At 45.3% G+C, this 13,498-nt stretch overlaps 1 protein-coding gene across 1 annotated transcript in view; it reads right to left on the reverse strand.

Moving 5' to 3' along the window:
* Nucleotides 1–12,248, reverse strand: part of TGFA (transforming growth factor alpha) — a 105,988-nt gene extending 93,740 nt beyond the window's left edge. Inside the window, exon 1 of the mRNA XM_059187988.1 lies at nucleotides 11,937–12,248. Within this exon, the coding sequence (XP_059043971.1) occupies nucleotides 11,937–11,976 (40 nt within the window). The 5' untranslated portion in view covers nucleotides 11,977–12,248. The remainder of the gene's footprint in view (nucleotides 1–11,936) is intronic.
* Nucleotides 12,249–13,498: the final 1,250 nt, after the last annotated feature.

Here is a 13,498-nt window from a genome sequence, read left to right on the forward strand (position 1 = left end):
TGATGCTTCCCAGTTCAGAAGAATGGTTCGCTATGGGATGAGCCTCAAATGAATGGAGCGGAACAAAACCTCCACAGGTAGACTGAAGGACTCCTAAGTTGTATCAAGTGACAAAAGTAGGATTTGCTATCAGTGATTAGAGAATAAACTGTTAAACAAACACACATGGAGCTACTGGACCCATATTTAGCAAAAAGGCAAGTTAGAGTCTTACCTCACATCTTACACCAAAATACATTCCCCAAGAACTGAAATTCAACTTGGAAAAGTAACAACATAAAAGTAGAAAGGGAAGGGTGCCTGGGTGGTTCAGTGGGTTAAGCCTCTGCCTTTGTCTCAGGTCATGATCCCAGGGTCCTGGGATCGAGCTCTGCATTAGGCTCTCTGCTCAATGGCGGAGCCTGCTTCCCTTCCTCTCTCTGCCTGCCTCTATGCCTACTTGTAATCTCTGTCAAATAAATAAATAAATAAATAAATAAAATCTTTTAAAAAATGCCTTTTTATTTGAAGGGAAAAAGTGGGTATAAGAATATCTATATCCTTTGCAAATGACATATCAGATAAAGGGTTAGTATCCAAAAATCTGTAAAGGGCTTATCAAACTCAACACCCAAAGAACAAATGATCCAATCAAGAAATGGGCAGAGGACATGAACAGACATTTCTGCAAAGAAGACATCCAGATGGCCAACAGACACATGAAAAAGTGCTCAACATCACTAGGCATCAGGGGAATACAAATCAAAACCACAATGAGATACCACCTCACACCAGTCAAAATGGCTAAAATTAACAAGTCAGGCTATGACAGATGCTGGTGAGGATGTGGAGAAAGGGGAACCCTCCTACGCTGTTGGTAGGAATGCAAGCTGGTGAAACCACTCTGGAAAACAGCATGGAGTTTCCTCAAAAAGTTGAAAATAGAGCTACCCTATGACCCAGCAATTGCACTACTGGGTATTTACCCTAAAGATACAAATGTAGTGGTCCTCGTCCAAAGGGCCATGTGCACCTGAATGTTTATAGCAGCAATGTCTACAATAGCCAAACTATAGAAAGAACCTAGATGTCCATCAACAGATGAATGGATAAAGAAGAAGTGGTATATATACACAATGGAATACTATGCAGCCCTCAAAAGAAATGAAATCCTGCCATTTGTGATGATGTGGATGGAACTAGAGGGTATTATGCTTAGCGAAATAAGCCAATCGGAGAAAGACAACTATCATATGATCTCCCTTATACGAGGAAGTGGAGATGCAATGTGGGGGGGGCTTGGAGGTAGGAAAAGAATAAATGAGTTGGGGTTGGGAGGGAGACAAACCATAAGAGACTCTTAATCTCACAAAACAAACTAAGGGTTGTGGGGGAAGGGGTGTAGGGAGAGGGTGGTGGGATTATGGACATTGGGGAGGGTATGTGTTATGGTGAGTGCTGTGAAGTGTGTAAACCTGGCGATTCACAGACCTGTACCCCTGGGGCTAATAATACATTATATATTTATAAAAAATAAAAAAAATATTAAAAAAATAATATCTATATTCATATAGAGAAAGAGACCTGGTCAGATACTTGCTAGTTAAACTTTGACTCTGGGAATCAAACTTGGGGGTGCTTTTTTATTCTTCTGTTCGTAAATTTTGATTTTGATTTGACTTTGGAAAAGGAGTGAGTGGGGGTGCCTGGGTGGCTCAGTGGGTTAAGCCACTGCCTTGGGCTCAGGTCATGCTCTCAGGGTCCTGGGATCGAGTCCCACATCGGGCTCTCTGCTCAGCAGGGAGCCTGCTTCCTCCTCTCTCTCTCTGCCTGCCTCTGCCTACTTGTGATCTCTCTCTGTCAAGCAAATAAATAGAATCTTAAAAAAAAAAAAAAAAAAAGGAGTGAGTGGGATTTAACCAAGGCTGGCAGAGAAGGCGTGTCTCTAGCATGGCCCACGAGGGGAGGTGGGGACTAGAATGTGCCTGTGTTCTATGAACCCTAAGTGGTCTGCCCCAGAAGTATGTTTGTTTTGGGGTTTTCTGTGCATGGCAGGGGAGTGGCTGCTGAAGTTTAGAGGGAGTCCAGATCCAGAAGGATTCCCTATCTGTGTGCCTGAGGAGTTCACCTCACCTCCCTAAACAATGTTTGGGCCCCAAGCTTGCTTTCATTCTAGTTCAGGGGCCTATGATTCATCCCCTGAAACACTAATTATAACACCCAAGGTCTGCTATGTGCAAAAAACATCTGTCATTGTTTAAATGTGCTGGCAGGGAGTGTGTACAGCATACAAACCGGCCCGATGGTACGCTCCTCCAGTGCAAAAATAATAACCCAGACACTGTTCCAAGGCAAGAAGTGTTCAAACCCGGAGTTGCCAGCTGAGCTCTGACCTAGGGAGGTGAGCAGGTTAGGCCCCTCCACAGCTTAGAGTCCTTCCTCGCCCCTGCCATGGTAACAGTGACAAGCCTTATGCTGCTTCTTTCCATCGTGAAAAGTTATGTTGCATTTGTTTTTGCCCTGCTGGGTCCCAAGGCCAGGCAGAGGGAGGGGAACAGAGTGTGTAATTGCAAACCTCTCATTTATCAGCTTCGGCTGCTTTTGTGTCACTACATGACGTGTACCATTTAGCCAGTTAATCTGCACGTCTTGGAAGTACAGCAATTACCCGGCGAACGCCTCTGACCCAGCGAGAGAGGACGAAAGAGCAGGAAAGGCGCATCTATCCTTTACGTGCCCAGGAGAATTGTTTACTGACCTCATTCAGACTCAGATCAAAGGCCCTAAAGAACTCAAGCTGAAGATACGGTCTCTGTAAGAATCCAATATTTCCACCTCCAAGTTCTGATCTTAAAAACAAAAACAAAAAAAATCACCCCAAAGCAAATGAGCCAACAACAGCAAAAATCTCCCACAGGAGCACTGGTTGTCTTGCTTTGAACACTCTTGTCACATCGAATGGACCCAATAGTGTATTCGGAGGTTTTTAAACTTCTTAAAGCTTAAGGAACCAACAGGAAGCTAGTCAGTAGCCTTTGCTAGAAATTATACTGCCGTGCATCACCCAAACCAGAAATGGTATTACTGTGGCAGCTTCATCACACGCAGTTAGGCAAATAAGTGGGTGAAATCTCCCTGGGCTCCTGGGAACAATACTAAAATGAAGCCTTCATTTGAATTTGACTTAAGATTAAAAAGAAGGGTTTGTTGTTGTTGTTTTCCCCCAAAGTATTGTTAACAAAAACAAACCTGAAAATGTATTTTATTTTGGGGGCCCAGGTGCTTATTTACTTCCCTGTTTGGTAAAGTCACATTAACCGGGGCCATAGATGCGTAAAAAAAACCCAAACCAAAACAAACAAACTAACCCCCCAAAACCAAAAAGCTTTTAGGTTGAAAGGAGATTATTTATAAAATCCATGCTAAAAATTTCAAAATCTGAAATGCATAGATTGTGAGGAAAATAATTACCAAAAAATGACACAAGAGGAGGAGAACTTAATTAAACTGACCACTAGCAATTTCTTTCAAGCCTTCACCGAGCCACTTACTTCCATGATATTTTAGCTACTCAAGAGCATGAAACAGATGGAAGCTTTTAAAAGGTATTGTATGAAGGAGACATGATGCTGATATCAAATCCTAAAAAAGAAACCAAGGCCCCAAACACTTCAGAAGGGATCCAGTCTAGCAGTGTGCCCAGAGAATAATACCACAGAGCCATGAGGGATTCATTCTGGGAATTTAAGGATGGCATTAACATCATTGACTTGATCAAAGTCCTCAAAACATTTGGAAAAAAACAAAACCCACAACTTGTATTATCTTCCTTGCGTTAAAAAACAAAACAAAACAAAAAACAAAGCAAAAATGCCAAATCTTTTAGTAAGTTATGAAGACTAGTACCTTTTATTAACGTGATAGTTCATGTGTGTAGATACACATATATACATCTTTGTAGATATGTAGATAAAGACATTCTCACGTGTATATATGACCAAGTCATCCCCCTACTTAACTGTTAAATGCTACAAACCCTATCAGTAAGTCAAGAAAAATACAAGGATATCTACCACCTTTTAAAAAGTGTTCCTGGGGCGCCTGGGTGGCTCAGTGGGTTAAGCCGCTGCCTTCAGCTCAGGTCATGATCTCAGGGTCCTGGGATCGAGTCCCATATCGGGCTCTCTGCTCAGCGGGGAGCCTGCTTCCTCCTCTCTCTCTCTCTGCCTGCCTCTCTGCCTACTTGTGATCTCTCTCTGTCAAATAAATAAATAAAATCTTAAAAAAAAAAAAAAGTGTTCCTGAAGTTCCAGTCATTGGTAAGAAGATGTAATAAAAGATAAAGACATTAAAAGGAAGGAGGCAGACCTATCATTATTCAAGATTGCATGGTCACGGACCTGTGCACCTAAGAGAATAAACTGAAGGACTATTAGAATAAACAAAAACCGTTACAAAATAAAGGTATATTTAAAAAAGCTTTAAATGCTAGCAGCAACCAGTTAGGATAGAGAGCAGTGGGAAATGTAGAATTCGCTAAAACACAAGCTCTGTGTCTTATTCTTGGCTGATTCCCCAGCATCTAGAAGCAGTCTCTGCACAGAGTAAGTGCTCAATAAATATTTGCAGGATACATGAGTGAACAAATGCACAATAAGCACAAAAATACAAAATAATAGAACCAAAATAAAATTCTACAGTCTCAATTACTTATAAGAATTTAGCATGTGATAAAAATGGAATTTCACGCCCCAACAGACAGAACAGTTTATTCCATAAACAGCAATTGAAACTATTAACCATCTTTTTTTTTTTTTTAATGAAATGTGAGTTGTACCTCATACCATACACAAGAAAAGTTCTGGGTAGAATAGTTCAACATGATACAGGAGACCAGGAGAAAAAAAATAAGTATTTGCCCTATCTTAGGCTGGGGAAGGCTATCCTAACTGCATAAGTGAAGGTAGAAAGCTTATGGGGAAAGATTTATTTTTCTAGTTTCTGCTACATAAAAACAAAAATGTGCAGGATGTCAAACACACCATAAACAAAACAGTAAAAGACTTACAAAAATATTAATATTAATATCCTTTCTATATAAAGTGTGATAAAGCTCTAAGAAAAGAATAAACAGGAAAAAAAATTACAAAAGTTAAGATGCAAAGAAGAGGACACGGCCAACAAACAAATCGAATCATCCTGAAAATGTTAAATACGAGGATTATGCTGAGCTCTTTTTTCCCCCCAATCAACTTGGCAAAGTCTTAAAACTAACTTCAAGTGTTAGGGAAGAATCAAGAAAATGGCATTCATATACTGCTTGTGGGAAAAAAGGCCAATTGCTAGGAATTTATCCTAAAGATGTGCCAAACACTTATGCACAAAAGTATCTGTTGTACCATTTATCTTCCTTGACTTTAGGCATTATAAATTTAATACAGGCTTGTTATAAAAAAGTTAACAGATTCAAACCAAAGCACTGTATGATACATACGGTTCTATGCCTTTCCAAATTTAAGATATCATGAAACCTTTATTCTTTTAAATAGATACATAGTAAACCAATGTATTGTTATATATAACTTATTTAAGGAATCTTCTTAAATAATTACAACAGTAGGTACTGGCAACTTGTTACGGTTCCAAACAAAATCAACAATCACCATCCTTTACATTTTTTCTTTGCGCATACAGGCAAGTATTTAGGTAGGATCTATATCAAAAAGTGGAACTAATGACCCAAGTTATGCCCACACTTAAAAGTGATAGCTACTGCCATACTGACTTCCCAAAAAGGTATGTCAACTTACATTCCCAACAACGATGAAAAAATGGGAAAAATTTATATGGTCAAAAGGGTTTCAAAATGGGTTGTAGTAAATATAGTCAAGAGATTACTTGCCAGCCACTAAGAATGATGCAATGACACTAAGGATGAATGTTTAATAACATAAAAATGTTTATTATAAAGGTTGTCAAGTTGCAAAAATGAGTAAGTTAAATGGTGTGAGTCCATCAGAAATCACAGCTGCTTTCAAAGAATATCTACCTATACATTCATCCACAGTCTGTATGACAAAATGTTAATCACGGTTATCGTTGGGTGGTAGAACTATAGGTCATTGCAACACTTTTTCTCTTATGCTTTCTAGAATTTTCCAAATGGTCTAGAGGAAAAAAAATATTTTTGTGATCATTAAAAACACTAAATCCTAATCTTTTTTAAAAATAACAATTATTCTGAAGACTAGTTGTATCTGTGTTGTTAGAATTTACCTGCAACCCTTGATTATCACAATGAAGATTTTTCCAGAGTGCATGTTAACTATGTGGCCAAATGTTTGCCAACTGAGTCTACAGTTCGGAGAATCCAGGACCAGATACCCCAAGGGGATCATTAAGTGCTTAGTGGTCTCCTCTGAGGCTCTACCCATTCTCTGAATAGGCCAAGGGCAGAGACGAAGACCCAGGATCTCTGTCTCTAAGGAACCCTCTACCTAGTAGAGAAGACAAGCACCAACCAATATCAATCCAAGGCAGGACTTGGAGGGACCCGAACTCTACTGCTAAGGTTCCCAGCCAGAAAAGCTAACACATTCAAAGATTGAAGCCAAAGAAGGCAAGGCATCATACAAGCTTGCTACAAAAAAGTAGTTTATATGTACATCCCTTCTTGAGGAAGTCCTTAACCATCTCTCCACAAATACTTGAGAAATACAAAGACTAAGGTGGGAGAAACTGAAAGCTTTTCAAGGTAGGGAAGGAAACCCCGCTCCCAACAACAACAACAAATTAAAAGCAAAAATGCTGAGCACAGAATTCCCTTGACTGGGGAAAGACTCCATGTGAAATTTGTTTCCTTTGACTTAAAGGGAAAACACAAAAGGCACTCATAAAGACATAAAATTCCATTTCAACAAACTTCCATATTCAAGTCATATTCAGTACACCCAATTCATAATGTGTGAAAAGACTACTCAGATATATATCTTTAAAGATTTATTTATGAGAGAGAGTGTGAGCACGTGTGAGTGGGGTGTGGGAAGGGAGGGGCAGAAGGAAAAGATTTAAAGCAGACCCCCCTACTGAGCAAAGAGCCAGGTCTTTATGTGGGGCTCGATCCCAGCACCTTGAGCTCATGACCGGAGCCAAAATCAAAAGTCTGTCGCTTAACCAACTGAGCCAACCAGGCACCCCCAAGACTATCCAGATTTTTAGAGCTCATCTAAAGGGAATGTGCCTTGTACTTGAAGAGCTCCTAAGAGATGGTTCTGGTAGCCTGGATTTTAGGCTTTCCTGATTTTCATGAAAAATTTTTATACTTGACATTTCACAAGGAGAAAAAAAAAAAGCATAACAAAACCAGAAGTCACTGTAAAAGTACTCGAATTCTCTATTTAGATGCAATCAAAAAATATTTTATTTATTTAGAGAGCAAGAGAGAGTGAGTGGGAAAAGGGGTAGAGGGAGAGGGAGAATCTCAAGCCAGCTCTGTGCTGAGCACAGAGCTCAATGGAGGCTCCATCTCACTACCCCAAGGATCTCCACCTGAGCCCACCCAAATCAGGAGTCGGACCCTTAACCGACTGAGCCATCCAAGTGCCCGTAGATGCAATCTTAACCAGGTTAGCCTTTAGCACAGAATTCAATTCATACTTTAAATTGAGGTCATCAAAAATTGTTGAAATGGCAGCAAAACAGCGGTCAATTTTTGGCAACCCCCCCAAAAGAAAGTGTGACATGCTTAGTGTTGATCTACTTAAGTCTAATAACAAAGGACCATCACGTTTTCCAGGGCCAAAGGTCAAGAACACTTAATGACAATTAAGAGATCTCAGCAAGAGTTCTTGCTCTGCTCTGGTCAACAAGACAGGCTGCAGGAGCACCTTTAATAATGGCTCATAAACCCACAGCAGCATTCAGAAATGTCAGGACAGACTAGATGAAACGCAGTTGGCTAAGCCAGAAGCTGCCCGAACATCAACTGGCTGAAGAGCGATGGTCCTCCAAGTGTCCCTCTCTTCCCTCCCCACCAGCCGCATAAGTGACACCTAGACACCTGTCAGACACACAAACCCTCCCACCTCCTGCAGGACAACCTGGTGTACCAAGCCCTCCAGGTGGCCGTGGTTCTAGGACACTGCTGTGGAAGGTCCTACAGCGGTTTTTACATGTGAAACCAAGCACAAGATGCCCAGTTGGGTGTGTCAGGCTCGTCCTGTCTTGGCTGACCCACGCCCCACTTCCCACGGCCCATCCCTTTTGGTGGGCAGCCTGAAGAGTAGGACTTTGTTCAGACACACTTTCAAAAGGCCCTTAGAGATAGGTCTAATGGAAAAGTCAGCTAGTTTTCCTATGTTACCATAGAAACAGGAAGCATCATTTACTCTTGTAAGAAAGGTCCCCTTTGCAGGGGACATTGAATATTTACAGAAAGATCTCTTTATCCTAGGAAACCAAGTTTTGGAAAAGCAAATATGGGAAACTTAGCCTCTAAGGCTTCCATATACACCTTAACAGCCTATGTTCTAAGTGAACTTTCCCTAATTATGGCTGCCCAATAAGGAAAACATGTGTCCTGGGCAAACCTACGCGGTCTACTCTGGAAGATTGTCTTAGCTCCTGCCCCCTACTGGTCCCTCGGCCCCAAATCCACAGGGAAAGGGGCTTCATCTCTACCCATCTTTAATGACACTTGAGTGTCCTAGGACCATTTTTTAAGCTACACACAGTCCTATTTCTGGGAGCTGCCATAAACATAATAATGTTTATTTCTGGATTATAAAATCAATTTCATTTTCTGTGTCATTCTTTATTTGTATAGTTTATAAACAGCTTCTGTATTTACTATCTGATCTGATTCTTGTAACAACCTGTGAGGTAGGTGCAGTTTTATTATTCTCACCGAGAAAACTGAAACTTAGTGGTGACCTCAATAAACTGACCACTGAACGTACTGTTGCCATAGGGGGGCACCCTTTCCTTTGGAGGAAAGGCAAATGTTTTGCATCAAAAATTTAGAAATTCATGATGTCCCCCCCCCCCCCCCCAGATTCTAAACTTGCTTGAATTGGTATTTGCCCAATGAGACTCACTAAAATCGTTAAGTAGGTTTCTAGGTTAGGTGGTATTTCCTGGCTTAGGAAGGGTGGAGAGCTGAAAGCTCCCAGCTGCAGAATGGATACAACCTGCTAGGACATCTGGAACTCTAAGGGGTCCAAATTTACAACGACAATGGTGATGGATGATGGCCCTAAGATTTTTTTCAACTCCTACTACAAGACAGGCACCGTTCTATGTTCATTAAATATACTTAACCAACCTATTCACAGCAACATTTTACAGATGAGGAAAACAAGGCACGGAAAAGCTAAGTAACTTGCCCAAGAGCACACATCTTGCTCCCTGCTCACAAAGGAGGATGTGGGACTGGAGGTGACAAGCCCCTGTGAGGTGTGCCTGGCCAGTGACGGAAGTCCGACATGGAGGGCAGCCACCACAGGAACCTGGATGACGTTTCCAGTGTTGCCTTTTAAGCAACAGTCTCCGCCTGCTCTCTGCCAACACATCAATCAACGCTCAGGTTCAAGTAATCAGGAACATCAGCTGAGACTACAAACAACCCACTCCTTTTCAGACTGTCCCTACGAAAGCTGGGGAGGGGAGAGATCTTGGTTTTTTCGATTTGCTGATTTGCCTAGAACTGCCTTCAACTAATTTAAGAAAAATTAGAGAGGGAAGCAGCACTGGAGGAAATGTGCAAATTAAAGATGCATGTGGCACTGATGAGTGCTGTTTAGTAATCTAGCAGAAAATGAGGTGGGAGGCAGAAGTTGTAGTCAATGATCAGAACGAACGGCTTTTTTTTTTTTTTTTTAAGAAATACAAAACAAAAAAATGGGTATCCTGCCTTTTCCTTTTTTTCTTTTTTCAACTACTTCTATTTTGGAATTGTATGAGCAGCTTTTTTACACACTGATCAACCTTTTTAGGTTTATACATCTTTTTCTCAAGGAAGGAAGCAAAGATAAGGTTCAACTCTTGGGCAAAAAGGAAAAATAACATGATGAATGCTTGCAGTCTTCATGGGCAAGTGCAGTATGGGGGGGCAGGGCAACTTTCAAAGGTGTTCTCAAATTTGCACACCTTCATCATTTCCCATCTCTAATTTTCAGCTAATGACCTAAGGCCTCCTTGAGATCCTCGGAGTCCACCAGAAAACCCAATTTAACAAGTTCTTGGGCATTCCATATAATCTCTCCTTCAAGAAAAGTCCCCAGATCTGGAGAGGAGACTATGGTGACGACAGGTGACATTTCAAACCCTCAATTCTTCCACACTCTAATAATCCTGACCCAACTACTTACTAATAGTGGGCCTGTGTGCTTCCTTTTCCTCCTCTGTAAAATGAAGATGATACCTTCTTCATCAGGTTGGTGAGAAAAGTTAATGAAATCATCTAAAGCATTTAGAACAGTTCCGGGCACAGAGTAAGTACTCAGAGAGCATTAGCTATTATGACCATTACTGCCAGAATTTGCAAAACACATCGCAGAGGCACCCACAAACGGAAGGCTTCTGATGTATTGGTCACGTTTTATTGCTTCAAAAAAAAAAAAAAATATATATATATATATATATATAAAATCAGAACAACCATCAATACAAAAAACCTAAAAGGGTTTTGGGAAGGGGGGAGCCGCCCAGAATCATGCCATCTGTTGGTGAGTTTCAGGTGAGGGAGGGTACAGCCCAGAGCACTGGGTTCCACTACTGCCACCGCACCCCCTACCCCCCACCCCCGTTTTCTCTTTCTCAGCGTTTCAGGCGCAGGATTAAAGGCGGCTCTGCAAGCCCCCTGAAACTGGGTGAGGCTGTGGGGCTGGGCATTAGGGGTGCAGGTGGGTTGGGAGGGTTCCACAGCTCTTCTCAGGCTCCAATAAATTCTCCAGGTAGGAGCTACTTGCTTTACAGGGTTAAACTCAGAGGACACCGACTGAGGAATTCATTTCAGGGAGCTGCACCAATAAACCTGGACACCTGGGCTATTAACCGGCTGTCTCAACACCGCAGAGGCCGGGCGCCGCGAGGGGCGAGAGCCGGCCGGCGGGCCAGCGCAAGGCGCTGCACCCCTCACCACTTACACGCAGACCTGTGAACTTCACCGCGGAAAAACTCAAGGGCTCCACAGACAGGACCCAGGTTCGCCGGGTTAAACTTCCCCTCCCTTCCCCCATCTCTCGTTCCCTTCCAAGAACAAACTCAAAGGAAACTGGCAACGCTCCGTCTAGGGTTTCGCTCCTGCCCTCGGCTGACACTTCAACCACTTCTTCCAGGGAAGTTAATTAAAAGAACAATTAATCCGCACAAAAATCCAAAACATACCCCAAAGCTCGAGAGCTCCTCAAGTTAGAAGATTGAGGGCGCCTCTGCTGATTGTGACCATCTGCCCGTCACTGGGGCTCAGGGCTAGGCAGGGGTTACGAATGGGAAGCGGGCAGGGTCCCGCCTTAGGGGCTGACGCCCGCCGCTCCCATCGCGTCTACGCTCACCGCCGTCCGCGTAGACGGGCTTGGTGGGATACTGCCAGGTATGCAGGTAGGTGTGAGCAAGTGGAAGAACACACAGCCGCGGCGGATTAAAGTTCAAGCCCGTTCACACACCGCTTCCCCTTCCCCGGCCGGCGTTCTCACGCACGGCCCGGGCGGCCACTCCCCAGGGAAAGCCTGGGCGCTCCACGGTCCCCTCCTTTGGAAGGGGCTCCCCAAATATTTAGGAAGCCCTCGTAACTCCCCCTTGCCCCCCCCAGCCCCCAACCCTTGAAAAGCAGGAGCCTCCCTCGACTCTCCTAGGCGGACGCAGAAAACCCCCGGGAAAAGAGCAATGGAGGGGCCAGGGGAAAGCGGGGTGTCGCCGAGGGCAGGTGGCTCGGGGCGCGCAGCAGGCAGCGTACGTACCCAGCGCGAACAAGGCGAGCTGTCCAGCCGAGGGGACCATCTTACGGGCGGCGGGCAGCAGGCGCTCCAGCCTCCTGCCCTACCTGCGGTGCCCGAGTGGCGAAGCGGCGCCGCGCTGCGGGGGAAAAAGGCGCCGGCGAGGCAAGGCCAGCCCCCGGCGCGGGCGGGCGGAGGCAGGACCGAGCGCTCTCTGCCGCACTCACCCCGCTGAGCGGCCGGCCGGGCGGAAATGGGAAGGCGGTTACCGTCACCTCTCCGCCACTCGGCGACCGGGCCACCGCGGACCACCCTCCCGCCCCGGTGGGGGTGCCCCCCTACGGCCACAGTGGGTGGGGGTGTGGGGCTGGGGGCGGGGACGCCGCGCGCACCGTGCAGGGCGCGGGCGGCGGCGGGCGGGGCGGGGCGAGCCGAGCGGGGGAATCTCGGAGCCCCGCCGCGCGAGCCCGGCACCCGGGCGGCCGGGAAGGCAGGAAGCGCCCGACTTAGCCTCAGAGTAGCCACGCCGTGCGGCCGCCGCGCAGCTCGAGAGTGCGGACGCGGTGGTCGCTTCCAGGCTCTGCGCGGCGGAGCGGAGCCGCGCGGACGTCCGGCACCTGCGCGGACGGCTGCGGGGGGCTCTCCCGGCCGGGGACTGGGGACGCAGCCCGGAACGGGACCGGCGAGCTTCGCCCGCCGCCTGCCAGGACTTGGCCCCAGGAGAGGGCTCTCCAGATTCAAGAGAATTTGTTCAGCTAGGCTTCCTACCCGCACCCTTATCCCGATGAAAAATTCTCGATGATAGGAATGCCGGCCTCCAGGGCACATTGTTAAGATCCCCGGGCTTTCATATATCCGGCCTGGGATGAATAATGACGATGGGTCTCTAAGGGTACCTGGTTATCCACCATTAGTACCACCCCAGTCCACCCCCACCCCCCACGCCCCCGCACCCCGCCACAGGCAGCTGGGGCCAAGAACGGGTAGCTGCAAGGGGGCCAGAGAGAGGGATGTATGGGCTGGAGCCACCTGGGCGGCTCTTTAAGGATTTGTGGCTTGGAACTGGCCCCTGGTGCCGGCATTTGGACAAGTGGAGGGCATGGAGGGAAGATCTTCTGGGTGGAGAATGGAAGACCCATAGGTTTCTTGGGGACTATCCCAAAGTCCCCTGAGGATGGTTCTTAGAGGACTGTATGCCCTCAAGAAGCAGTAACCCATCTTATTTTCCAGATGTCCCAAGCTGAGGGACTAAATCTTTTCTCTTGACCCCTCCCGCCTGGCTGCTTAGGTTAGACCCACTTTCCTTGGGTGGGTGGCTGGGCAGTTGAGGTGGGGGGAAATCTCTTGCTGTTTTCTTGGCCTAAAACTCAGACTTTCAGGGTTGACTTTTGTTAAGTTTGTTTCATAGGAGCTGAGGGGCCTAGTTTGGAAAAGGAGGCATCAGGCCGCTGGCCTCAACATTTGGCAGGAAACACCAGTGTAGAAAAGGATTTTGAAAACACCCTAAATTTACTTTGGGAAACCATTCCTTTCAATACATTTGTCAGAGGATACTTGCTGTTCTTTCAACCCTTAATCATCTGCAG

The sequence above is a fragment of the Mustela lutreola genome, chromosome 9 (assembly GCF_030435805.1).
Source record: "Mustela lutreola isolate mMusLut2 chromosome 9, mMusLut2.pri, whole genome shotgun sequence".
In the NCBI taxonomy this organism is placed as follows: Eukaryota; Metazoa; Chordata; class Mammalia; order Carnivora; family Mustelidae; genus Mustela; species Mustela lutreola.